This window comes from Podarcis bocagei (assembly GCF_964188305.1).
Source record: "Podarcis bocagei genome assembly, chromosome: 3".
Lineage (NCBI taxonomy): Eukaryota > Metazoa > Chordata > Lepidosauria > Squamata > Lacertidae > Podarcis > Podarcis bocagei.
In genome coordinates, this window is record NC_138127.1 from 65,387,543 (window position 1) to 65,413,309 (window position 25,767).

Genomic DNA, 25,767 nt, shown 5'->3' on the forward strand with positions numbered 1-25,767 from the left:
AAACAGGTGAGAAGCATTTCAAAAACTAAAGTGCTAGGCCGCTACTGCATTGCCACCTGTCTTTTCACTAGTACCCCTTTAAATGTGTTTGTGGGAGTGGGAGTTATTGGTTTGTGTTGGTTGTTGTCCCTGTCCTTGTGCTTCTTGTTCTCGTTTTTGTCTTTTGTGTGTTTATCTTGTATTTTTATGTTGCGAACTGTCCTGTTTAGCTCAGTGAAATGTGCATAGGAGAATTTGCCTCTGGATTGTGCCCCCTGTCCTGCAGCCAGCTGCCTTTCCTGCAGATTTGTTGTCGATTGTGAATCACACCAACAGACTAGCAGAAAAGACAGGCTATAAAGTTTATGGGTAGAGGAAGCTATAAATCCCCAAAGCCCGCTCACTCTTTTTAAAAGTTCTGATGTTAACAAATAATTTGGAAAAGTGTCAAGGTCCCTTTCAACTTCTAAAGTCCAGCAAGCTGTAGCGTGTGTTCACAGTACAGTGGTACCTCGGGTTAATACGCTTCAGGTTACATACGCTTCCGGTTACACACTCCACTAAGCCAGAAATTGCTTCAGGTTACGAACTTTGCTTCAGGATAAGAACAGAAATCGGGCTCCGGTGGCACGGCAGCAGCAGGAGGCCCCATTAGCTAAAGTGATGCTTCAGGTTAAGAACAGTTTCAGGTTAAGTACGGACCTCCAGAACGAATTAAGTACTTAACCTGAGGCACCACTGTACCACCTTAGAGCACAATGAAGTTATCCCCCCCACCGTGCATTTCACAGCTCTTCTAACCTAGCTGTTCACATCAGCACGACTTCATTCGTATCATATTCCTGTTTATGTACACATCACAGCTGAAAAAAGAGCATGAAATCCACTCTCGACTCCAATATATTTCATCTACCCTATGCAAAGGTGGTGAAATCTTGGCAAATTAGGAACGGCTTAAGGACTTACTGGCGTGAATCTGGTTTGAGAAGCAATGCATCAAGTGTTTTATAACAAAGAACAGGCTACTTGCCCATATTAGATAAGGCGTTAATACAGATTAAAAACCCAGCACTAGAAATGCAGCGAGTGCACAGTAAACAGGAGTGTGAATACAGCCATGCTATCTGTATGCAAGGCAGAGCTTAACATCCCTTTCCCACGTAGCTATGCAGGTCGTCTGCATAAATAAAATCTGCCAGCTTTGTGTCTGTACTACTACAGGTCAGTCAATTAATGCTTTATGGTTTCTTTAAAAATAGAAAGTATGGGTAGGGTGGTACTTCCAAGACGTCAAAGGAGAAAGAAAGTGTAACTTCATTTGCCAGCTGCACTTTCCTGTTTACCTGGGGGTGGGGGAATGGAGGTGCTTCCCGGCTGAGGTGTGCTCTTTGGAACGGAGCAAGGAGTCAGCAAGGTCAGGGAAGCTCTGTGGTGGCAGCATCACAGCTCTGCGCAAGGCCAGCTTTACCAGCCTGGAGTTCTCTCGACCTTGTCACCTCATTCCCAACTCAACAAGCGCAGTGCTGCCACTGGGAAGAAGCCACTGCCTCTGCCTGCCAGCTTCACTATCCCATTGGGCTTGGCTGCCCACAGTAGTCTGGTAACATTCTCTCTGTAATCGTAGACAATGTCCCATGGAAATAGCACTATGTCATGACATAACATAATTCCCAGAGGGGTTCCTGGAGAGAGAGAGACACATCATCATTCTATGACATTCTGTTCCAAATTACAGAAGGAGTGCTGACAGGCTGCTTGAAGTGGCAGCAAAGCATTTTGTCCTGGTTTGGTTTTTAAAAATTCCTGGCTTCCTCATCTTAAGAGAAGCACATCCCTGAAAGTTTCTGCAAAATTAGTTGCACCTGAATGTCACTAATATTAATAAAGGTAAAGGGACCCCTGACCATTAGGTCCAGTCATGACCGGCTCGGGTTGCAGTGCTCATCTCGCTTTATTGGCCGAGGGAGCCAGAGTACAGCTTCTGGGTCATGTGGCCAGCATGACTAAGCCACTTCTAGCGACCCAGAGCAGCGCACGGAAACGCCATTTACCTTCCTGCTGGAGCAGTACCTATTTATCTACTTGCACTTTGACGTGCTTTTGAACTGCTAGGTTGGCAGGAGCTGGGACCAAGCAACGGGAGCTCACCCCATCACTGGGATTCGAACTGCCAACCTTCTGATTGGCAGGCCCTAGGCTCTGTGGTTTAACCCACAGCGCCACCTGCATCCCTCCGTAACTAATATTAATCCCCCCCAAAAAAACTTTCACTGGGGATGAACTCAAGTGGAGGATATTACAAAACTACTCAGCAAACGCAGAAAGCAAGGAATACTATTTCTAAAAAAGTTGACACTGTCCCAGTTTCTGTTTATCTCCTGTGGAGAAGTCCCAAGCTTCTGTTCACATTCTAATCAAATGCACTTGTATACAGTAATTGTTTTTCTTGACTATGATTAGGCTACATTACTTACACATTGAAACACAGCAAATTTCTCCTTAGACTGTTTTACTCGCAATTGCACCACATGTTTACCCACCAAGGACTATCATCGGCAAGTTTCCTTTCCCTTTATTAGTATTTTTAAAAGAGTATTGTTATGTGTGTTCTTCCTTTTTGTTGCCTTAGCTTTATTTCAAAATAAATTTCATTTAAAAACACTTTAGATTTCACATATTCTAACAAAGCATTTGCTATATAAACTAAGACTCAAGGAGGAAGAAAATGAGATATTGCTAGAGGGTGGTTGTTTTTTTTTAGCTCCAGAGCAACCAGATCAAACTGGCTTTTCAGCTCTGTTGTGACTTCTGCAAAATCGTCATCAACCAGTGACCCTGATTCTCCATGGCATCTATTCTATGGCAGAAAAGAAAAATCTTGAACTTCTTACCTGCCTATTTATGAAGTGACATTTTGTTCTTCTCTTTAGTACTCTCTGCTTTTTGTTAGCCTTGGGGCCATGTAATGATCAGTGGTGTTGCACTGTATCCATATATAGCTAAACCATTTAGCCATTAAAAAAGCCTTAAGGAAAAAAGTTTGAAGGAAACCTTTTGTGTATTCTGCTGCTGTTCAGCACGACGTGTCATCATTTTGCCGGTTACTTCTGCTTTGATTGGATTAGACATAAATATTTATCCGCTAATGCCCAGTGTATAATTTCTGAAATGAAATTTGCAAACGGGTCTCTCGTCCTGCAATTAAGTCCTGTTGTGAAAAAGCAGGCCGCAGGATTCTGATTAACAAGAAGTATTGGCAGTAGGTTGTAAAACCACGGTAAAAATCAAACATTAAAAACTTCCATATACAGGGCTGCCTTCAGATATCTTCTAAAAGTCAGGTAGTTGTTTATTTCCTGCCCGCAGGGCAGGTGCAACTACCGAGAAGGCCCTCTGCCTACTTCCCTGTGCAGGGCCGTCTTCTCTATTTGGCTTAGTGGTGCCCTGCGCCACAGTGCCTGCCCATCAGGGTCACTGGGCTCAGGCGCCCAGCAACAGGAGTCTGGGAACAGCTGCGCTGCTGGCGCTGGCCACTGCTGCAGCCGGAAGCAGAGAATCCCTCTGCTCGCTACAAAGCGGCTTCCCATCTCGCTCCCTACCTGGCTCGGCTCCACAGCCTTGGGCAGGCGCTGCAGAGGTGTGGGCAGCTCCATCCCAGTGGCGTAGCGTGGGTTGTCAGCACCCGGGGCAAGACAAGCAATTTGCGCCCCCTCTGCCCTAGGGGCAGAGAGCTGCGAGTGCGAGCGCCCCCCCCCCCAGATGTTGCGGTCGGGCCCCCCTGCACCCCCCCACGCTACGCCACTGCTCCATCCTCAACCCCGTGGCCGGCTCCAGCAGCCAGGCTCGGCTCCCTGCACACTCCCGTTTAAAAAGACACGAGCTCAACACCTCCCCAACCCCTCCAAAAAGACCCCCACCCAAACTCACAACACAGCAGCAACCTCCTTCCTCCTCCTCCTCCACTCCCAAATCCTGTGCATCGGGGCTGTGTCTCCCCCTTGCAATAGATGGAGGTGCTGTGCAGAGAATGGATTAAAAAATAATCACAAACCACATCGCTATGTATTTTGGGGCGTTGGGTGTGTGTGTGTGTTGGTGTTATGAAGACTCACTACTTCCTGTGCCCGAGCAGACTGGGCAGTCTCGAGCTACAGTGTCTAAGGCCCTCCGCTGGGCAGCCAATGGTTTTACACGTTGTGGGGGGCAATAAGAGGAAATAGTAAAGTGGCTTGCCTCACAAAACTTGCTTTGCACAGGGGGAGCGCCGTGTCCTCTTTGTGCCTTGTCCCGGAGGAAAAACTCCCTAGGAACAGATCCTACCCTCCCACCAAAAAAATAAACCTGCCTTTCCAATTTAAATATCAAATGCTTGCTTCTGGAGCGTGATCTTGGTCATCTGCGTGGGGTGTGGAATATAGGAGTTCTAGAAAGGGGAGGAGGCGTTTGAGCAGCTTCTATCAAACACTTGTTTTTACTCTATTAAGGGGCCAGATGGGGGGGGGGGCACACGTATATGTGTGTGTATGTGTGTATATAGAGGTTGCCCCAGCACATGGCATTTCATTTCTTTCTGATCATGCTGCTTACAGTCTATCTCAGCAGGAATATCTGTCCCCTAATTCTCATAACTACCTCCCAGAACAGTTATATTAACCCCCACCTCTAACTCATGAAGCTTTTATCAAATTAAACCCTTAGTTTTCATCTCTTCCTGAGTTTTGTAACTTGATTTGAGTATAGTCTTTGGACTCAGCTGCAATCAGTAAAAGAACAGCTTTGTATGTGTTATAAACGTGCAGACATAAATAGTATATTTGCCTGTTGATGTGACATTGAGACTAAAAATTAACTGAAACTCATTCTTTATTACCTTCAACTGGATTCTTAATTGTGGATTATGAATACACCTTGGCTGGAGTGGTTTAAAAAAGACTGAGTTTGTTTTCAAAGTACGTATAAAGTACATATTCTTGTAGATAAATCGGAATTTTAAAGTTTGGAATGGGCTAGAGAAGCTGAAATATTGATAAGGACTGGATATGCCTGTGTCTTTTTGAAAGGAGAAACTATTTCTACAAAGATCCCTGGGAAGGTGGTGCCAGCATCTCAGAGCCCCCACACCACCTTCTTAAAGTTGGAAGCCGGGTGTGCTTATAAAAATGCTTGGAGAGATAAAGTGAAACTTCAAAGTTTGGAAAAGGTCAGAGAGGTTGAAACATCAAAAGGACTGCATATGTCTATATTTTGCTGAAAAGAAACTATAAGGATCTTCAATTGTTTGCAACTCCTCATAGACATTTCAAGAGAATTGGATGAGTGAGAACTATCTACTCTTCCCTTCCTGTGGTTCCCAGCAACTGGTATTCAGAAGCATCACTGCTTCCGTGGAGGCAGAGCAGAGCTATCCTGGCTGGTAGCCATGGGTAACCATCCCCTCCATGAATGTGTCTCCTCTTCTTATGAAGCCATGCAGACTGGTGCCCACACATTTAGTTTGGCCTGAGACATCTTTCTGCCTGTGGCGACAGAGAATCCTAGAATTGTAGGACTGAAGGGACCTCAAAGATCATCTAGCCCACATACCCCCCTGAAATGGAAGAAGGCAGCACACACATTCACTGGTCTCATGGACGGAGTCCAACTGGAGGGGTGGCTGGGTTTTATTCTAGCTCCACCAACTCTGGGAGTTGATGTGATTTCAAAATTTGCAGAGAACAAAGTTAGGGGAAATGGGTTTTAAGTGCTTATGCTCACGATGTTAAGTAAATAAACCAGAAATTAGCACTTGCAACTGTAAGTATCTTATTTTTCCTTCTTTTAATAGTTTCAAAGGGGGGTTGACAAAAAAATTTCTGCACCGGGTACCACCTGACCTTGCTATGCCATAGGGTCGACAACTCTGGGAAATGGGAGGCAGAAGGATCTTTGCATCACGGTGCCGGATATGCTTAAGATGGCCCTGTCCCTGTAGCCTCACTTCTCGCAATGAGGCACCCGCCAGAAGGCCCTTGTATCTGGATATCAGTGTCTGGGCTGAATGATGTGGTAGAGACACTCCTTCAGGTGTACAGAGCTGAAGCCATTTAGGTCAGCACCAACACTTTGAATTGTGCTCGGAAATGTACTGGAAGCCAATGCAGATCTTATGGGACTGGTGTTGTATGGTCCTGTCGGCCGCTCCCAGTCTGGCAGCCACATTCTGGATTAGTTGTAGTTTCTGAGTCACCTTTAAAGGTAGCCCCATGTCGACCACATAGTCCAAGCAGGAGATAACCAGCACATGTACCACACTGGCAAGACAGTGCACAGGCAGGTAGGGTCTCAGCTGGCATACCAGATGGAGCTGGTAGATAGTTGCTGGTAGATAGTTGCCCTGGACACAGAAAGCTACTTAGTCCTACAAGACTTCAAGCCAGGATTCTGCCCCTTCAGGATTTCTCCAGATGCCAGCTGAGTGCTGGGTGACAAAGCAATCCCAGACACTTGCTGTGACATACTCTAATCTTATGAGCCTGGGTTCTATGGGGCTCTTCCTGCTTCATACTGCATATTGTTCAGCCCCTCATGGCTTATGGCAGCGGTTGCCAACATGGTACTCTTCACCTGTTGTGAACTACATCTATCACCTCTGATCATTGGTCAGGCTGGCTGCAACGGATGGAAGTTGTAGCCCACAGCATCTGGAGTGTACCACATTAGTATGGCCTGGCCTATTGTATGCTCAGGTTCCCATCTAGCTGTAGATAGATACCTCCTTTTCCTGCTTGTGTGTGCTGCAGTGCAGTAAAATACACTGTTTAAACAACTTGAATCCTTCTCTTGATTTTTTCTTGCACATTAGCAATTGCCAGCAATTATATCCTATTTCACAGGTTCCGACAGGGTAGAATAATAAGAGAGTGCAGTTCCTAGACCATGGGTAGGCAAACTAAGGCCTGGGGGCAGGATCCGGCCCAATCGCCTTCTAAATCCGGCCCGGGATTATTATTTTTTACATGAGTAGAATGTGTGCTTTTATTTAAAATGCATCTCTGGGTTATTTGTAGGGCATAGGAATTCATTCTCCCCCCCCCCCCATATAGTCCGGCCCCCCACAAGGTCTGAGGGACAGTAGACTGGCCCCCTGCTGAAAAAGTTTGCTGACCCCTGCCCTAGACATTTGAAGTTGAATGAAGAAGGTTGGGTTTCCTGCATGAGATAAATAAATCGAATCTCAGAGCATTTTGCTTCCTCCTTGTCCTACTTTTTTCTGATGGAGATTGAACTGACTTTCAGCAGCTTGCCAGTTATGGTGGTTTGTGATCTAGCTGGACCTAATGACCAATGAGGCTCAATGAAGAGTTATGACATCAGGTAGTTAGTGGCAGACATTTGCCTGCCTGAGAAGCTGCATGTCAAGGCCAGTCACCACCTCTCATTCACCTAAGCAACACTTCAGCTCATGCAGCTGGCATTTTCTCAAAGCATTAACATCAGAGAATACAACTGAGAAGAAAACAAGACAAGGAGCATTAGAGCGTGTGGAAAGGAGATTTTGCTGCGCCCCACCCATCTCATGAAACAGAATGTCTAGGAAAAAAACTCAAGATGATGATATTTCCAACAACATTCCTGATGGAGCCGATTTCAAAAATCTACTGAAACTGTTTCAGAAATTAGTTGACCAGACAGTTGCTCAGAAAAGGGATGAAAGATTAGGCTTGTATATAAAAGATGCTGGTAAGTAATCCGGTTGTACACGCAGAGGGGTGGAATTTGGGGTGATAAATGGATTTACCCTTCAGAATGAATTAAGTCACCCTAGAAAGGAGTCTACCATTTCTCCCTTTCTTGCCCAAAACTTTCTCTAATATTGGGACCCAGGAAGCCAAAGATCCCTGCTGTACTATTTCATAAATTATGAGACAGAAAAGGGATTCCAAATGAAAATGAAGACAAAACTAAATTCTCCAAACACTGATGATGATGGATTGCAGCACGAGGTGATGGTTGGAAAAGTATCGAAAATAGCTGTGCTGATGTGTTAGCTTTTGTCTTCTTTCATTGCAGAGGAAATTGATTACGATAAATTCTTTGCTGAAGTCCAGAGGCTGTTTGGTACAGATGTGAAACCACAAGATGTTAAAACCTTCTATAGGAAGATTAGCAACAATCCTGATGGGCGGACGGAATGGTGCGAGGTAGATATGTGATAATAATAATAATAATAATAATAATAATAATAATAATAATAATAATAATACCGTAATTTATACCCCGCCCATCTGGCTGGGTTTCCCCAGCCACTCTGGGTGGCTTCCAACAAAATATTAAAAACACAATACAGCATTAAACATTAAAACTTCCCTAAACAGGGCTGCCTGTCTTTTAAATGTAAGATATAGTTGCTTATTTCCTTGACATGTGATGGGAGGGCATTCCACAGGGAAGGCGCTACTACCCAGAAGGCCCTCTGCTTGGTTCCCTGTAACCTTACTTCTTGCAGTGAGGGAACCGCCAGAAGGCCCTTGGTGCTGGAACTCAGTGTCCGGGCTGAATGATGGGGGTGGAGATGTTCCTTCATGTATACTGGACCGAGGCCGTTTGGGGCTTTAAAGGTCAGCACCAACACTTTGAATTGTGCTCTAAAACGTAGTGGTGTTGCTGTTTGCGGTGTATAAATGTGTCTTGAGCTCAACCCTAAGTCAAAGCAATCCAATCTGCATTCTCACATATGAAACCATTTACAAGAAAGAGAATGCTGATACACTTTTACTATTACTACTGACACAAGATACCACGCTAAGTTAAACCGTAGCTTAGCTGATGTCCCACACTGACCTTAAAAGCCAAGGGAGGAGCAAAGGCCATGTAAGTGCCTCCTCAGGAGCCAGCACAGTCATGGCAAGTTGCTCTTTGGTTTACTGTGACATGAGAACCAGGGCATTATAATAAGGTTACCAGATTTTTTTTCAAAGAATCCAGGGACACTTTTTTTAAAAAAAGAGAAATCAGTTGACCGGGTGGCTGGGCGCTCTCGTTCCTGGCTCGATTTGGGTCACGGTTTGTGTGTGTCAGTGGTTCCCCCTTGGCAGTGGCAGCGGCAGTCTCAGCAGCCCGGAGCCAGCCTGGTAGCACAGTTGGCTCTGGCTGGCTTCAGGAGCTGTTCACTGCCGTGGCGCCTGCCATTTTGCCTCGCCGGAAGTCCCCATATGATGTATCTTGTGCCTTTGAAGCAATCGCACAACATTCATTCCCTACTAATAAATCTACAACACTTAAAATCTAAATCCGGGGACATTAAATCAAATCCAGGGACAGATTTTGTCCGGGGACAGATTTGTAAATCTGAGGACTGTCCCCGGGGACATCTGGTAACCATACATTATAATGAAGGATTTGGTAGTGTGAGACCATGGGGATCAGGAAAGACTTTACTAAGTGAGGCAGTGAGGATGAGAGGGAGCTATCTTCTTGGGCAGGAGGCTGTCCCAGCACAGAGAACGAAGCATTTTTTTGGCCCTTGCAAGTCTTTTGATCAAGTTTCTCCTGCATTCCTACTTATGGAACAAGAAGAGCCCAAGGAGGATAGCAGCTCAAGCGAATGATTGAAGGGCTTGCAATCTGTTCAACATTGCACCCGCAGTAGATCATCTCCTCTGTGGCTGAAATAATGCATAGTTAGCTCCTAAATAATCGGAGGAGTTGCCTTTTATAAGGAGACTGAAGTGGGCTTTGTGACCATGAAAAGCACTTCATCAGGAAAGTGAACTCTTGACAATTTCCGCTTAACTGATGTTCCAGGGAAGTGCATGAATTTAGCTGATAAAGGCAATTCTTATAATTCACACCATTCATTTTCTGGCTGCTGACTAACTTTATGCTGCTTCAGCTCATGGAATAGTAATCACTGGAAAGTAGCCTGTGGTTTTTGGTGAGGCTTTTCCAAGTGGGAAGGGGGATGATGTTACAAACAAGTGAGAATATTACCAGTTCAGCCATGCTATATGCGTAGCACACAGGCTCCAGGGTTATGGGATACATGTGTCTCAAACCGCAACTCCCAGCAGTGTATCTTCGGCACTGCTCCGACTTTGCTCTTGTAGAATCATAGAATCTTAGAGTTGGAAGGGACCTCAAGGGTCATCTAGTCCAACCCCCTGCAATGCCAGAATCTCAGCTAAAGCATCCATGACAGATGGCTATCCGACCTCTGTTTAAAAACCTCCAAGGAAGGAGAGTCCACCATCTCTCATTGGAGTATGTTCCACTGCTGAATGGCTCTTACTGTCAGAAAGTTTTTCCAAATGATTAGTTGGAATCTCCTTTCTTGTAACTTGAAGCCATTGGTTCGAGTCCTACCCTCCAGGAGAAAACAAGCGTGCTCCCTCTTCCATGTGACAGCCCTTAAGATATCTGAAGATGGCTATCATATCTCCTCCCACCCTCCTCTTTTCCACACTAAACATACTCAGCTCCTTCAACTGTTCCTCATAAGGCTTGGTTTCCAGACCCTTGATCATCTTGGTTGCCCTCCTCTGCACACATTCCAGCTGGTCAACATCCTTCTTAAATTGTGGTGCCATGAATTGGACACAGTATTCCAGATGTAGTCTGACCAAGGCAGAATAGAGTGGTACTATGACTACCCTTGATCTGGCCATACAGTACTTGCTTGTATACAGTAGAGTACAATCAACTTTTTTCATTTTGCTGTCCATGTCAGCCATTTTGTGCTGGCATCCACAATTCTGTTGTCAGTATATGAGCACTGGTACCTCATTTTTAAAGCTTATAAATATTCATAAACCTTAAATAAAAATGAACTCTACAAGTGGTGCTCCTAAAGCATGGCTTTTTCCTTCAAAAAGTAGAACTTGTACCCTGGAGTTCTTTCATCGGCTCCCTCTGATTTTCATGTTTAAAGTATTATGCTGCTAGGGCAATGAAGCTCACAAGCAGCTACAGAAGCACTTGATAGGCTGCTCTCCATAAGGTGGGATGTGATTGGCTCCAGAGGCAATTTGGGGTCCATAAAGTTCTCTTCAGATGAATGTGCTTCTGATTGCAGTGCCTTTTTCACCAACTAGATCAGTAGACCGTAGCTAAGTGGTCTGTGTATTACACCATTAACCTTTTGAAAGCTGCATGTAAATCATTCTTTTGCCTATAAATCCTTCTTGTCTTCTCTAGGGTTGGAGAGGAATTTAAAAGAGTGCTTTGCTTAGTTCTTCATGTAAACCTTTGCTAGCAGTAAGAAAAGGGGGGGGGAGGAATAAGAAGCTGGAGCCTGCAAGAAAGGGGAGGGCAAGATCTGATCTCTATCTCCAAGGGGTGTGGATATGAGGGGTTTGCCCAAGAAAGGATGCTAAGAGGGAAATGTTGCGGATTCCTCATTCTGTACCTTATTGGTATTGCTATATCATGGATTAGAATTAGATGTTCTGTGCAGACAGATTCTATATCTGTCATCACAACAATCCTTGGCAGTAAGTTCTTACTGACCTGGAACTATGAGTTGTATTCACATAGTTTGTGCATTGGTTACTGCAATGAACTGCATGTGGGACTTCGGTTAGTGCAAAATGCTGCAGCAAGATTGGGGGAAGGAATCAAACCCTGTTAGCCTTTAACACGTCTGCTCAGGGACCTGAACCAGTTGCCAGTTTACTACTGGGTCAAGTTCAAGGTGTTACTATTAATATATAAAGCCCTTAACAGTTTGGGACCAGTTTCCTTGCAAGATCACCTTTCCCCATATATGCCCATATATGCTTCAGTCTGAGGAACTGGCTCTGTTACAGGTGACACATCGTACCTGTTCCTCATTTGTAAGAACTTGATATTTTAGTTACAGATAGGTAGCCGTGTTGGTCTGCCATAGTCAAAATAAAAAAATTCCTTCCTGTAGCACCTTAAAGACCAACTAAGTTAGTTCTTGGTATAAGCTTTCGTGTGCAAGCACACTTCTTCAGATACACTGAAACAGAAGTTGCCAGATCCTTCTATATAGTGAGAAGGTGGGGAGGGATATTACTCAGAAGGGTGGTGGGAATCGGAGATTGGCAGATAGCTGAGATGAGCCTGTGTTCTAGCCATCATCTGACTACTTGTTGTTGTTTAGTTTAGTTGTGTCCGACTCTTCGTGACCCCATGGAACAAAGCACGCCAGGCACTCCTGTCTTCCACTGCCTCCCGCAGTTTGGTCAAACTCATGCTGGTAGCTTCGAGAACACTGTCCAACCATCTCGTCCTCTGTCATCCCCTTCTCCTTGTGCCCTCCATCTTTCCCAGCATCAGGGTCTTTTCCAGGGAGTCTTCTCTTCTCATGAGGTGGCCAAAGTATTGGAGCCTCAGCTTCACAATCTGTCCTTCCAGTGAGCACTCAGGGCTGATTTCCTTAAGAATGGATAGGTTTGATCTTCTTGCAGTCCATGGGACTCTCAAGAGTCTCCTCCAGCACCATAATTCAAAAGCATCAATTCTTCGCTGATCAGCCTTCTTTATGGTCCAGCTCTCACTTCCATACATCACTAATGGGAAAACCATAGCTTTAACTATACGGACCTTTGTTGGCAAGGTGATGTCTCTGCTTTTTAAGATGCTGTCTAGCTATGTCATTGCTTTTCTCCCAAGAAGCAGGTGTCTTTTAATTTCGTGACTGCTGTCACCATCCATCTGACTACTACTGACTTTTAAATATATGTAGAGTTTTAAATATATGTCATCATTTCTCCATGCAGTTTAGGTTCTTCTTATATGGTGCTGCATTTTGTTTGACTTGTTTTAGATCTTTGGATATTATATACTGGAGGGTGATGCTCTTGCTGCCCAGCTTGATGAAGAAAATATGGTTTTCCTGGTATCCAAAAAGCAGCGGATTTCAAAAGCAGGTAGGATCTTTTAATGTTCTCTCCACTTATTGAAATTCTGCATAATGTGTCATCAGATGTGGGCAGAATAATATATTGCCCCTCCTCCTCTCCCAATAAGCAACATTAGCTCACCTGCCGGGAAGTCAGAGTAGTGGCTCCACCCATTCAGTGAACAGCTTCTGGTTGCAAATCCATACACACTTGCTGGAGAGAAAGCTCCATTGCACTCAGAAATGTTTATGTCTGAATAGACCTGCCCAGGATTGAACTGTGCCTGCTATTATAGGGTTCCTGTTAGACTCTTAGGTAATTAAAGTAAATTTCCCAAACAGTTTGTTGATTTTCTTTTTTTAAATCACAGCATTTCTGTTGTAACTCTTGAGTTGCATTTTTCTCCAGCCAAAAGACAACTAGCAAACCCCTCCATTGGCAACACCAAAGTCGCACCCAAAGAAACTCCCTATATGATCATATTGTTAATATAGCAGAAGTTCAAAATCAGAGCATGATGCTTTTTTATATATATAAAAGTATGTTTTTATAAGTCTCCAAAGATGCCATGTTATATATTTTTAATGCATTCTATGGCTCTGCTGCAACGATCTGTTCATTTGTACTCACCTATGAACTGCCCTTGACATAAACTGCTTGTAATTCTATTGTAAATGCACTCACTGGTCTTTAACCATTACTTATTTTATTTTATTTTACAACATTTATATACCACTTACTCAACAGAAAGGCCCTAAGCAGGTCACGAAGAACAATAGTAATTATCTACTTAAAATAAAGCATTAAAAATAAGTTGACATAAAAGTTTATAAAAACATTTTTTAAAAATATCAGTTTAGTTCTCACTGAGTTGGTATACTTGCCTCTGGACTGGACCATTTCTATACAAGTAGGGATGGGGGAGAAATTCTATTTGTTCACGTTTAAAGGTGGATCTCCCTAATTTGCACTTTCCAAAACAATTACATACGATTTTGCAGTGTAGTTTTCCAGCCGACTAACATGTACGAAAATGCATATATTTAGTGAAAACTACAAATTTCTAAAATGAATTATATTAGGGGAAATTCCTCTGCAAAGACATGTCTGTTAGGCAAAATTCCATATAGATGTGTATTTTGCCTTGTTACTAATTGTGTGCATTACCTAATTCCTAGAAGTTTTGTTGTGCAGATTTTAGAATGTATTTTGTCTTTGGCAGGAGTCAAGAGACGTGATGTAATAAAGTGCATAGTGAAAGTACCACAGCTGGATTTTTTAGTAGTAGCATCACAAAAAGGGATGCTGTCCATTTTCTCCAGCCAGGTAATTTTTGAAGTAAACTAGATTTGTTTTCTCTATGGTACAGAGCACTTTCTAATATGAACAGCTAATTACAATTGTAAATGCATCTGCCCTTTGGTTATATATGAGTGAGATAGTCAAGCAAACGTCTGCCATACAAGAGATATCTGGCTTCAGGTTCCTGAAATACGTAGCCATTTAATACAATTTTCTTATTTTATTCAGGCCCAAATTCAAACAAAGTAAGAACAGGTCACTAGAAAGTGTTCTGTGGAAGCTTAATTGAAGTAAATGGCCATTGCACAAACTGAAAATGTGTTATTGCCCAGGCCACCTTAGTTTGGATGATGCATTAGTAGGAAAAGAAGCTCTTGGTATATTGTTTGCTTTCTCTTCCTTCTAAAACATAATGCACCCATCCTTTCCCACTCATTCAGACAAAGGCTTTCAGAAAAATGAGTAGCATACACAGACATTTAATACATATTGTTCAAAAAATTGTATGACTTAGAAACCAGTTCTCAGCATCCCAACACTCTATCGTGACAAAGATGAGAATTATGCAGGTAAAAATTCAGGATCATCCAGATAGGAGCAAGCTTGATGGTCAATGGCTGGGATCTCCAGGAGCAGGTTCAGTCTGACAAGTTAAGCCATTTCCATAGCAGGGTCCTCCATTTCCTTCCTTGTTGAGAATAGTAAAAGCCTGCAGCTGGGCATTTTGGAAAAGGCTTTGACAAGGGGTACTCAACTCCAGCTTCACATCTTTGTGGAGGGACCTGCTGGGATGACATAAGAAACTCTAATGGAATTTACAACAACGATGTAACCAGATTTTTTTTTCAAAGTATGTGATGGAAACTGCTAAGAATGTAAAACATGGCAGTTCTACATACCTGCTCCTTACCTCCTCCAGGTAAACCTAGAAGAAACATCTGTGTCAGAAATGGAGGGGCAATTCAGTGCTGGCAGTAGTGAGCTAGGTAGACCAATTATCCAACTTGGGAGAAGGCAGCTTCTGTCAGAGGCTGGTCCATTAGGGCAAATGGGGCACTGCCCCACCATCCTCATTCTGCCCTCAATCAGCCCCCACCTGCCTACCTTTTTGTTTATAACCTGTCCATGGGTGGCAATGCCCTCCACCTTCTTCCTTTTGGGTCTCAGTTTTGCCCTTGCAGAGCGCAGAAGGGAGGAAAATGTGGGCAAAAGCAGGATTGGTTGGCTCCATATCTGCCCATCATGGGCTTAGGCACCACCCACTGGTGGCCTCCCTTCCTTCCCAATGGGAACTACCATTGGAAGCTTCCCATTTTCCTAAAACAGAATATTAGAGTACAGGAGTGTACAAACATGGGAATCAGTATGACCACGCATAATTTGTGTGTGGAGGTCATGTACATATTGGTAAGCTGGTGAAAACCCATGTCTCAAATTTTATTAAAGATTTTCTTGTTTTACAGAAGTATGTGTAATGTCTCTCATATTTTTTCCATGTAACATTTTTACAAATCAGTTTCATTTGTAAAGGGGTGGGGGGGGGAGAAAAGGGGTGGGGGGGAGATGGGTGGGGTCGGGTGGTGATGTTTCTATTTTGCTTAATGTATGTAGGGTTTGGTGTCAGCGTTGTTCGTGCCAGTTCTCTGCTGTTCACTTGGTGGTGAGAGAGGTTGGGGTTGGCCTAGGGCGTGGTTGTTTGTTTGTGATTGGCTGTGGTGATCTTTGCTTTCGTGTGTGTGTGAGTGGGGTGGGTGGGTGTTTTGGATCAGCCATATTGATTTGTATGCTGTTGGTGGATTATTGTCATTGTCTTGTTGGGCTGTGGTGATAAAGGGGAGCCATACTGGGGTAAAGGCGTCTTCTTCTGTTTGTCCCCGTGTCAGTTTCAGTTTATTTGTTAATTTTTCTAGTAGGGCTGTTTCCCATACTATTTGGTACCACTGGTCCATGCTTACTCCTGACAGGTCTCTCCAGTGTCTGGTTATGGTGTTTCTGGCTGCTGAAAGTAGGTGGGTTATGAGTGCTTTGTGGTGTAAATGGGAATTGTTGTCTTGGAAGATGTTGTCTCAAAATAATCAATTCCATAAAACGTTGGCAGTTACCACTTGTATTTCATCCTTTTTTCTTTCTTTTTTTGTAACCCGTTTAAGTGAGATGTTGGAAGAGGGGGAAGAAAAGCTATGCTAATAAATCTCCCAAGGATGCAACATCCTTGGTTTAAATGCAGCAGTAAACTACCCTGGCAGAAGGCACAAATATGAGGCTATGTGCTGTTTATTACCTTTATATTTCTGTAGCTCTTGTGCAAGTAGCCTATGAAATGTCGTGACTATGCAGTAATGCAGCAAAACACACCCAGGGTTTCAATTTAATTAGGACACAATAAGCATCATAGGCATGTACAAGATAATAAAAGATCCTTGCAGGTGATTAAACACTAAAGCAAGGCTGAGACATTTGGGAACTACTGAAGGAATGTGGGAGAAAACCTATTCAGTATCCCTGTACATTATATCTCTTTCACAGTTCTACGAAGAACTGCTCTAAAAAATAATCCCCCTCAGAGAGCTCCCAGCTGCTACCTAAGATTTTCCACTGATGTCACATTGACATCAGTACTTCCATTTCATTTCCAAAGCTCAAAAAAATATTACCTTACTTTTTGAAAGCTCTGCATGGAAATTTTGAGTCACATTAATATAACAGTCCCTGCTGTTGAGAAAACAAATAGGGTATGAGTGTGCCTACATCTTTGGCAGGTTATCAAGGATATAATCACACATGAGAATAAACCACTTGGCTCAGTTGGTTGGAGCGTGATGCTGATAATGCCAAGGTTGCAGGTTCGATCTCCGTATGGGACAGGTGCATATTCAGGTTGGACTAGATGCTCCCCAGGGTCCCTTCCAACTCTGATTTTATGACTGTGAATGAGCATTCTGACAAATGGGAGGTTTCTCTTTGCAGTTTAAACCCAGTTGAAACAAGAGGCACTTGTGTGAATAGTCCCTTAACATTGTTTATTAAATTTGGATGCCGCTTTTCATCCAAAGACCACAGGGCAGTGGTCAACATAAAACTTACAAAATGAAAATACAATACAGGGTGGCCCAAAAGTCGGTATACTGCTTTAGAATCCACTTTCTTTGTTTTTGACTCAAGCTCTCAGCATTCACAATATCAGTAAAGAAAAATAATCCATTTTTATTTATTTATTTGTTTGTTTGTTTGTTTGTTTGTATTAGTATGCCTACTTTTGGGCTACCCTGTGTACATAACAACAACAACAAACCAACAATCCCCATCCCACAAACGCATTTAAAAAGCCATAGATTGTTTAATCAAGCAAAGGCCTGGTTGTAAAGAGGCAGTCCTTGAGGTATCATGGTCCTGAGCTGTTTAAGACTTTATAGGTAAAAAACAGCACTTTGAATTGGTCCTGGAAACTGATTGGCAGCCACTGCAATCAGGCCAAGTTTGGTGTTACATGCTCAACCCATTTTGCCCCAGTGAGCAACCTGGCCCCTGAATTCTGCACCAGCTGAAGTTTCTGAACCATCTTCAGAGGCAGTCCCACATGTAATGTGTTGCAGTAATCTAACACAGAGCTTACTAGAGCGTAGGCAACAGACGTTAGGTTATCCCTGTCCAAATAGGGGCGCAGTTGGACCACCAGCACTGTGCGCCACTAAGGTCACCTGAGCCTCAAGCAACAGCAGAGGATTCAGAAGTACCCTCAAGCTACATACCTGCTCCTTCAGAGGGAGTGTAACCTCACCAAGAGTAGGCAACCTCCCATCCAGCCTAGGGAACTACCCACTGACAGTCTTATCAGGATTGAACATCACTTTGTTGGCTCTCATCCAGTCCATTACTGGGGCAAGACCTCCACTGCCGCACCTGCGGATGTAAAGAAGTTCCTTGATCAAAATGTTTCCAGCATCAATATGGACATAGCTGATCGTTTGACACATTTGCTCATGACGACAAACATCTGGAATACAATGAAATAACAGTGAAAAATACTTTGCCTTTTTATTCTAGAAATTATCTTACCATGAACATTTATCCCCCCCCCCAATAATTTGAGGAAATCATTTTTTTAATGAGATAAATAATTTATAGTCCACTTTTTTTGACTAAACAAAGGATCTTTAAATTTCCTGTCTTCAGTGAGATTCAGAAAAATCCCTATATTAGGACTGCCTATAATCTCTGTAGTACCTCTAAGAGCAAGATTCTTTTCTTCCACAAAACAGAATAACGTTCAAAATAACCATTAAAATGTCTCAACATTGCTCTTTTTCTGCTTAAATTGCCTTTTGTAGGCAATCATCAATAAGTCCATTTTTTAAATAAAAAAACAAAAAACCAAGCTCTTCCATTTTAAAAATTATCTCAATGGTCTGATGTGTTTTCATGAGCAACAGTTCAGTTCAAAGCCTTTGACATACTGCAAATATTTGAATATGCTTCAGGGATGTTTGTCACAAACAATACACAGGGAAAGCAAAACAATGTCTTTGATACTTTCAAGTACGCCAGCCAATTTTATGATTAACAACTTTGCCATTGGGAAGTTTTTTTGGAAACCAGTTACTAGAAAATTTGCAGCCATCTTCCAGTGCAGATACCTAAAAATGAGCATCTTACTGTAGTTAGATCCATGTTCAATTATTTTTAATATCCTGTCTGTATCAAATTGAAAGAAAGGCAAGACAAAAATCAAGCTCATATACATATAAGCAGTGCTTTTGGTGACAATATTGTTGTTGTTGTTTAGTCGTGTCAAGTTGGGTTGTTCAGTCATTTAGTCATGTCCGACTCTTCATGACCCCATGGACCAGAGCATGCCAAGCACTCCTGTCTTCCACTGCCTCCCGCAGTTTGGTCAAACTCATGCTGGTAGCTTCAAGAACACTGTCCAACCATCTCGTCCTCTGTCGTCCCCTTCTCCTTGTGCCCTCCATCTTTCCCAACATCAGGGTCTTTTCCAGGGAGTCTTCTCTTCTCATGAGGTGGCCAAAGTATTGGAGTCTCAGCTTCACGATCTGTCCTTCCAGTGAGCACTCAGGGCTGATTTCCTTCAGAATGGATAGGTTTGATCTTCTTGCAGTCCATGGGACTCTCAAGAGTCTCCCCCAGCACCATAATTCAAAAGCATCAGTTCTTCGGCGATCAGCCTTCTTTATGGTCCAGCTCTCACTTCCATACATCGCTACTGGGAAAACCACAGCTTTAACTATACAGACCTTTGTTGGCAAGGTGACAATACTCACTGGTATAGAATCCTGCCACCTCTTTTAATGCTGCCCATGGCAACCACCTCATTTTGGGGTATGGGCACCTCATTTTTAACCCAAGGAAGCACTGCATATGAGACTGTGGCACTGTGAGTTTACTAAAACAATGTCTGCGTGTGCTCTGCGTGGTTTTGATTTTGTCGCAAACATGCTCTAGCCACACATGTATTCTGAGAGCAGAGCAGGGGAAACACTGACTGCATCTCACACTTCCTTACCTGGTTCTTGAAATGTTTACCTGGTTGCCACCAACCCGAGTTTAAATAATATTATTTTTCTTGCAACTGCATCTCACTTACTTCCATAATTTTTTCCTTGATTTTCCAGATGAGGATCCTGACGAGCACAAGCATTCCCGTAAGTTGACTCTTTTTCTCAAAAATTCAATTACAAATTAGACATCAGTGAAGTGAAACAAGTACCTGTACATGTTTGTATTTGAAGCTCCCATATAATTTTGCATTGTGAAGTACGCTAGGTTTGATAGCTTCATTATTTCCCATTTGAGTATGAAAATACTATCTATGGCATGATTATCTTACATATTTAGGTCAAAAGATGCATTAAAAAGCTGATGTAATTCATGAAATCAAACCTATTTTTTGAGTTGTAAATAGTGGCAATAAGATTATTTTTGTAGTTACTCATCCATCTTTAATTTACAAAAAAAGTTGGGACAAAGCACTAACCACATTTCTTGAAAGCTTGATTGTATTCTGACAGCAACTTCCTGCAGTTTAGGAAAGTGCGGCTGCAATGCTATATATACTTCCTTGGGAATAAGTCCGCTGAACAATTCTGAGTAAACATGCAAGTGACTTGTTTAAAGACTACCAAGTAGTTATTTATTAAAAATCATGGTACCAATGATGAAAGACTCTCTGCTTTTGTATATACAGGGGGGGGGAATACAGATCTGTGCATTTACACACATGCAAAGTTATCTCATTTTAAACCGTATGAGTTATGCAGCTGTGTTTCTTTTTTGCTACCAAAATGCTGAGAAACCAAACTTAACTGAAATGTACACATAACTATACAGGTAATGTAGTTGCCATATTGTGTCAGGGCTATTCTCGCTACTACAAAGGGAGTCCACCTTCGCATCATCCATTCATTCACCGTATAGATTTTCCCCATCGCTACAATGAAGATTGCACTGCACATTCCCTTTTGGAACACCTTTTTGCCATTTTGGTTCAGAAAACCTATCTAAACTATCACAAACTTTTGATGCTTTGCTGCTAATCCTGTTTGGCGTTAATAGGCATCTGAAGACAGAGAGAGGTTCCTTTAGATTAGGTGCATCATTTATCTGGGGACTAACTGCTGCCAGGTTGTTTGAAGAGAGTTGAGCTTGCTCGTTAGAGATTATTGTATTTAATGTCCAACAGCTGCTGCTGGCACAACAGTGAGTAATAAATCAATTCATTAGGATAACTTCTCTTCCCTGCTCTTGATTATGGGGCAGTATAATTTTCTCTTCTGACTGCATTCCCCAGGTGATCATATTACTTGAACTATGTTCTTATTATAAACATTTTTCCCATAGCAGGCCTGCCGGTTCCTTGCTGTACTCATTTGGACACAAATTATATAATTCTGCCATTGCAACTGATTCTCTTTTAACATGGTTAGATCTGGTTCATAATCATCACAGGCTGTAAACAGAACTTGAGGTTGTGCAATAATTTTGACAGCTATAGCCTCTTAAATTTAATTTAGAATCCATTAGCGTTTCAGATTGCTCTATACAAATAGCAGAGCACAGGGCAATATATCTTTGTGTAGCACCCAACACACAATATGAAATTAATTTATAGCTGTGTTGAGGCGCAGAAATGTTAAAGGGTTTCCATCATAATTGGATGCAAGCGACTACAAAATGTCTGAAACAGTCCACATTTCAATTTCAGCTTGATTCTAGGGATATTGAAAAGCTAGGATGCGCATGTAATTGATTATGAAAGTTATATTATAACTTATTAAAATACTTCCACATCTTTATTCCACTGGCACAATATTTGTAATTCCATAAACACAACTTTATCACCAAATTCTGGCAAACTCAACTTTTACAGCTGTAGTTGATACTTTGACTGTAAATATTCATTGAATTCTTCTTCTTTCTATAAATCATTCCTAAGGAGACTTTCAGACATCAATTAAAGACAAAGGTTTTTTCTTTGCAAACTAGCAAAGAGGTTGATTCTGCCAACATTTCTCTTTAATCAGGACACCTCCTGGATCACTGGATGTGATTACCTGAGTCAGCTCAAGCGTGTTGTTGCTGTGACGGAAAGAACCATCATCATCTGGGATTATAAAACACAGGGCACTGCCCTGGTAAGACACTGAGTCATGCAAGTCTGTGTGTATGTGCATATGTGTTTTAGGGGTAAGGGGATAAAACAAAAATCCAAAGAATGTTTTTTGGTATTGTGCTTCAGTTTAACTCAACTATTCTGCATTCTTGTTAGCATATCTCATACTGAAGCACTATAGCTGGTAAGCAGCTGTATAGAGCAGTGTTTTTCAACCCTTTTTGGGCAAAGGCACACTTGTTTCATGAAAAAAATCACGAGGCACACCACCATTAGAAAATGTTAAAAAATTTAACTCTGTGCCTATATTGACTATATATAAAGTCATTCTCTTGAATAGGAATCAAATAAACACAAAGAAAGTATTTTATAATTACTTTATTATGAAATAGTAAGTAAACAGAAATATGAAAAATTATAAAATACTTTATTCAGTGCGCAACTGGCTGAACACAAAGCTGATATTCTGGCTGGAATCAAACGTTGCGGACCGTTCTCTGCTCAGCGGGGATCGATCCGCTGATCCCCGCTGAGCCGGCGGATGACAGCTCCGTCTCCGCACTGTGTGTGGAGAGGGAGATGTCAGAGCCCCGCTGCTCTCTATGGGGAATCGGATGAGAGTGGCCCGCCTGTCCGCTCTCATCCGATCCCATCCAATCTGATCCCCACCCAGGACGGATGGAAAATAGGGTGGACGCAGTCCAGCGCCCGCCTAGTGAGCGAAAATTTGACTTTTTTATTTTTTAAAAATCTTTCGAATTTTTCAATTTTTCCCACGGCACACCAGGCAACATCTCGCGGCACACTAGAGTGCCGCGGAACAGTGGTTGAAAAACACTGGTATAGAGAATGGAGAATGGACTCAGTTCCTACATGCAGCAAATATCCTATCAGATCGTGAAGGGATATAAGCCTGGGCAAGAGAGCCAATTAGGACCAAAAATAGGCTTGACATGGGAAATCTGTGATTGGATAGTCTGGTAACTCTTTTTTTGGGGGGGTGCTATTGTTAAAAGTAGCAACAGGGGACTAGACTGGGACTACAGCACTGGGGGTGAGGATAATTCTTCCTTACCATTTCACTGTTTTAAATGGCCCAGCTTCTGTTGGTCACAGCTTCTGTTGGTCACAGACAGGTACCCAAAGCCTCTGCTCTACCACTGTGCTACAGCACTTCACTTAACACTCTCTCTCTCTCTCTCTCTCTCTCTCACACACACACACACACACACACACACACACACACAAACATTCTTTTATCAGGATAGTTACCATAGTTTCTCCCAAAGCATTCTGGAAATCATAGTTTGTTGATATTGCTGAGAATTCTCCTGACAGGTCCCTAGTGTCCCCCTTATAGAACTACAGTTCTCACGTTTTTTAATTGGGGGGGGTCAATATTAAACCTGTTTCTCTATGGCGTAGGTATAACTCAGGGGTACAAACTACTTGTACTGATTGTAAAGCAGACATTTTTGTGAATGGCATATTATCAAGTATATTTATTTTGAGGGACAAGGCAAGCACATCCTCTGTCCCCTTTATTATTTGTTTCCACCATTGAGCCACTAGCTGCTGAGATAAAGGAGAATCAAGAGATTAAAGGGATACAGATAAATAAAACAGCAAAAAATAAAGCTCTACGCAGATGATACCGTGTTAACTGTAGCAAATCCTATGCAGTCTTCAACAGCACCAGAGAAACGAATGGGGAAGTGTGGATGCATATAAACAAAATAAAGCAAAAACAGAAATGATAGGAGAAGATGCTGGAAAGGAGGGGTGGGGGGAACAAAGGGATAATTTTGATTTCCATTGGTCTACTAAACTAGTGCATTACTTATAGACTTAACACAAGACCTTCAGGAATGCTGCAAAAATAACTATGAAGAGTTAATTAAGGAATGTCAGTTGCTTACTTAGGCATATTTGACAAGCTAGTATATATATCTCACAGGTTGCAGCCAGGACTTTCGAACTATCTTCTCACATAATTTTCTGAATAGCATCTTTAAGGCAAGAATACTTATTGGTGGATTAATAGAATAAATGCCAAAACATCTAATCGACAATCTGCTTTATTTCATAGGACAATTGTTTTATCATCAAACCCGTGGAACATTGCGTTATTTGTGTTTGTGCTGTTCAGCGACCAGCAGAACTACTAGTGAAGGATGACATCTTACTGGGGGATGACGGGGGATACGTAAATATGTATACCATGACCAGCGATGACTTCGGCCTAAAGCAATCTAAAGCTAAAAAGAAAGCACAAATTATGGTTATCGATTCTAGGAAATTCAAAAGGTAAGTCCAGATACTTTGGCAATTCTCATTATTGAGACTGAAAGTTATTGTTTTTAAATAGAGCCCATGATGGGAAGTTTCCACACTTCTTGACACAAAGAGAACATAAATATTGTATAGAACAGGCATCCCCAAACTCGGCCCTCCATCATCCCTGACCACTGGTCCTGTTAGCTAGGGATGATGGAAGTTGTAGTCTCAAAACAGCTGGAGGGCTGAGTTTGGGGATACCTGGTATAGAACAATGGGCCAGGTTTTCCTTGACATCTAGTAGGCTACGGTTAGAGCAAACCATGAAGAATCCCATTTCAAATTATTTTACTTGGTATAGAGATTATAATTTATATTCCATTTGAGCTCAGTTTCTTATATATGTAGATATATGAATTAGTATTTTGTTTTATCACTCCCAGCATTAGACGCAAGCTACATGAGGACTGGGTTGTGAAAGTCAAATACTTTCCAGCCTTGAATTGTTTTGGATCCTGCTCTTTGGACAGTGTTCATTCTTTGGTTTTGGATGACCTCAGAAGACTTGAAGACAACACGTAAGTCCTTATTGTACTATATATTATTTTCATACAGATAGTCACACGTATGGGTTAAGTCAAATTGAAAACTTTAAAGGAATTGTGAGTTATATGAGCTGTGGGGTTTTTTAAATGAAATCAAAATTAGTTATCTAAAGCCTACCAAAGTGATCTTTCATACAACTATCTTGCAAATTAGGACACACTGTTGGTCTGAAATATTGGTTTCTTTCTTGTACACCTTAGAAGTGACATGAAATTTCATTCAGGTAGGTAGCCGTGTTGGTCTGATGCAGTCGAAATAAATTTTAAAAAATTTAAAATGTCCAGTAGCACTTTAGAGACCAACTAAGTTTGTTCTGGGTATAAGTTTTCGTGTGCATGCACACTTCACAAAAGCTTATACCCAGAACAAACTTAGTTGGTCTCCAAGGTGCTACTGGACAATTTTTTAATTTTTTAATGAAATTTCATGTTTACAATCTCAACAGTCATTTGAAGATTTTTGTCTTTTTATAATACTAAAGAAGATATAGTACATGCTATAAAGTATAAACAAATAGGTAATTCTCAGAAAAAAGCAAACATCAGCATTAACTATCACCCCCCCAAAAAAATATCATTCAAACACACAATGAATACCATAACATTATAAAGTTTATACACACACACACAATGTAGAGTCAAATACAAAAAAGGGTTTGCTCCCACTACATAGCACTATAGGAAGTTGCCTAATACCAAGACAAGCCTGTCAGGAGTGCATGCAGGAGCCAGGCACTGTGACTGGTAGGCCTTTGCAGAACTGGGGCTTTCCTAAGTTTGTTCTGAAGAGGTAAGGCGCAGCCGCACAGGTGAAGCCGATTGGTAACTCACAGCACCTGGTGGCAAGAGCCGGGAAGGGATATAAGGTCAGCATTTCCCTTTGGCTCTTTGCCACAGCAACACGCTTCCTGCCTTGCTGCGTTTGGCTTCTTGACTCCTTGCTTCCTGACCCTTGGACCCTTGGCTTCTGGACTCCCGGCTCTCTGACCCTCAGACCCTTGGCTTCCTGACTCCTGGCTTCCTAGCTCCGATTGCTGCTCCCACCCCGCCGTCTTGCCCCCAGTCCCAACATCCTCAGCCGGGACTTCGACCGCCCGTAAGCCGGAACGTGACAAAGCCTTTGGTTGATCTA

At 42.4% G+C, this 25,767-nt stretch overlaps 1 protein-coding gene and 1 long non-coding RNA gene across 3 annotated transcripts in view; one reads left to right on the forward strand and one right to left on the reverse strand.

The window, feature by feature from the left end:
• The first annotated feature begins 7,345 nt into the window (after positions 1-7,345).
• The window catches only part of WDR64 (WD repeat domain 64), a 68,696-nt gene continuing 50,274 nt past the window's right edge, over positions 7,346-25,767 (forward strand). Inside the window, exons 1-8 of one of the 2 annotated variants that reach the window (XM_081188061.1) lie at positions 7,346-7,698; positions 8,029-8,159; positions 12,749-12,851; positions 14,047-14,150; positions 19,757-19,786; positions 21,665-21,775; positions 23,843-24,060; positions 24,474-24,608. In XM_081188061.1, coding sequence (XP_081044187.1) covers positions 7,545-7,698; positions 8,029-8,159; positions 12,749-12,851; positions 14,047-14,150; positions 19,757-19,786; positions 21,665-21,775; positions 23,843-24,060; positions 24,474-24,608 — 986 coding nt within the window. In that variant the 5' untranslated portion in view covers positions 7,346-7,544. The remainder of the gene's footprint in view (positions 7,699-8,028; positions 8,160-12,748; positions 12,852-14,046; positions 14,151-19,756; positions 19,787-21,664; positions 21,776-23,842; positions 24,061-24,473; positions 24,609-25,767) is intronic. The other variant, XM_081188062.1, reaches the window with a different exon arrangement.
• On the reverse strand, positions 14,164-23,836 carry LOC308583830. Its single transcript, XR_014006441.1, has 3 exons — positions 23,398-23,836; positions 17,876-18,017; positions 14,164-14,911 (listed from the first exon to the last, which is right to left on the reverse strand). It is a non-coding gene; the product is annotated as an uncharacterized lncRNA (long non-coding RNA).